The 1,690-nt window shown below is 44.0% G+C and overlaps 1 protein-coding gene across 1 annotated transcript in view; it reads left to right on the top strand.

The window, feature by feature from the left end:
* Positions 1–727: 727 nt before the first annotated feature.
* Positions 728–1,690, top strand: part of sts (steroid sulfatase (microsomal), isozyme S) — a gene marked incomplete at its 5' end in the record, with an annotated part of 7,016 nt that continues 6,053 nt past the window's right edge. Inside the window, 1 exon segment of the mRNA XM_013999852.1 lies at positions 728–1,139. Within this exon segment, the coding sequence (XP_013855306.1) occupies positions 728–1,139 (412 nt within the window).

The following is a 1,690-nucleotide window of genomic DNA, read 5'->3' as shown; positions in this document are numbered from 1 at the left end:
TTCAAAAACATTGTTCTCTTTAAAATCTGCTTCAGTGAATTGGCTCTGTGTCGCTCTACGGTTAGCTTTTAGTTGCTATTCTGCTACTTCTAACTTTTACCTAGCCTTTTGCTGCTTTTAGTTTAAAGCTAAATTTTAGCTACTTTTAGCTTTAAGCCAATCTTTCTTACTTTTAACTTTCCATTAGCTTTTAGCTAGTTTCATGTTTAAGCTACTTTTTTGCTACCTTTGTGATTTAGTTGGCCATCTGCTTTCTTTTAGATTTAAGTCAGTGTTTTGTTGCTTTTAGCTCTGGACTAGTCTCTTGTTCCATTTAGCAAGTCCTTTTTACATTAGCTTCTAGCTAGCCTTTTGCTTTTAGCTAGTTTCATGTTTAAGCTACCTTTGTGATTTAGTTGGTCATCGGCTTTCTTTTAGATTTAAGTCAGTGTTTTGCTACTTTTAGCTCTTGACTCGTCTCTTGTTCCATTTAGCACGTCCTTTTTACATTAGCTTCTATAGCTAGCCTTTTGCTTTTAGCTAGTTGTTTTCCACTTTCAGTTTCCAGCTGGACTTTTTCTACTTTCCACTAGCGTTTCAATACATTTAGCTTTCTTTGCTACATGTAATAGTTCAGTGTTTTTGTTAGTTTTAGCTTTTATCTGGCCTTTTAATAACTGCAGCCTCCACTGAGCTAGCTAACAGATTCCTTGATGTTATCTCTTTATTTCTCTCTTCTTGTCTCCAGGAAAATGGCACCTTGGTCTCAACTGTAGGAGCCATGATGACCACTGCCACCACCCCAGCGTTCATGGGTTTAATTACTTCTTTGGCATCCCTTTGACCAACCTGCGGGACTGCCAACCTGGACACGGCACTGTTTTCCAGTTCCAGAAATATTTACCGTACAGGACCTTTGGACTGGTCTTGCTCACAGTGGTAGYTCTTCACTACAGCAGGGTCATCACTGTCAGCAGGAGGCAGATCCTGAGCCTGCTGTCCCTGCTGGTGCTAGCCACAGCGCTAACAGCTGGATTCATCAGGATGGTKCCATACTTCAACTGCATTCTCTTCAGGGATCACAGTATTGTGGAGCAGCCGTTCATCGCTGAAAACCTGACGCAGACAATGACTCGGGAGGCAGTGGGCTTCATAGAGAGGTACTGTCACTTTCCCAGTCCTCCTGGGTCCAGAACCTCTGGAGAGGTCTTTGTTTTATGATTCAGATTTCCTTGACTACCTGTAACTTTTTACTGTATCATGGTTTATAGTTTATGGTTTATGKTGAGTGGGGATGAGTAAAGAACCCATAAGAGCAGGGGCCTCATAAAGGCTCGGTTATAGTCGCGCTCTGGGTAGTCGTGGAGTGCACGCACACCCTCGCCAGCGGCCAAGGTGTTTATACTTGGCACTCACATTGTTGTAGGTTTCTCCAAAAAGACACGTGGAAGTGCACTTTATAACTTTTGAAATGTTGTAAATAAGAGAGCAAAAGCCTGATGAACAAACAGGCTGTTTGAAAGGTGTGCGATGGTGCGTGGCGCACACAGCCTTTGCGTCCTTCCGTCCGTCTGTCTGTTTTCTTCCTCTTACCCGGGGTCAGGTCTCGGGGGCAGCAGCCTCAGCAGAGACCCAGACCTCCCTCTCTCCAGACACTTGGACCAGCTCCTCTGGGGGAATCCCAAGGTGTTCCCAGGCTGAGAAACATAGT

The sequence above is a fragment of the Austrofundulus limnaeus genome, unplaced genomic scaffold (assembly GCF_001266775.1).
Source record: "Austrofundulus limnaeus strain Quisiro unplaced genomic scaffold, Austrofundulus_limnaeus-1.0 Scaffold2513, whole genome shotgun sequence".
NCBI lineage: Eukaryota > Metazoa > Chordata > Actinopteri > Cyprinodontiformes > Rivulidae > Austrofundulus > Austrofundulus limnaeus.
Note: the sequence above shows the minus strand (reverse complement) of the source record. Positions and strands in the feature narration are given on the sequence as shown.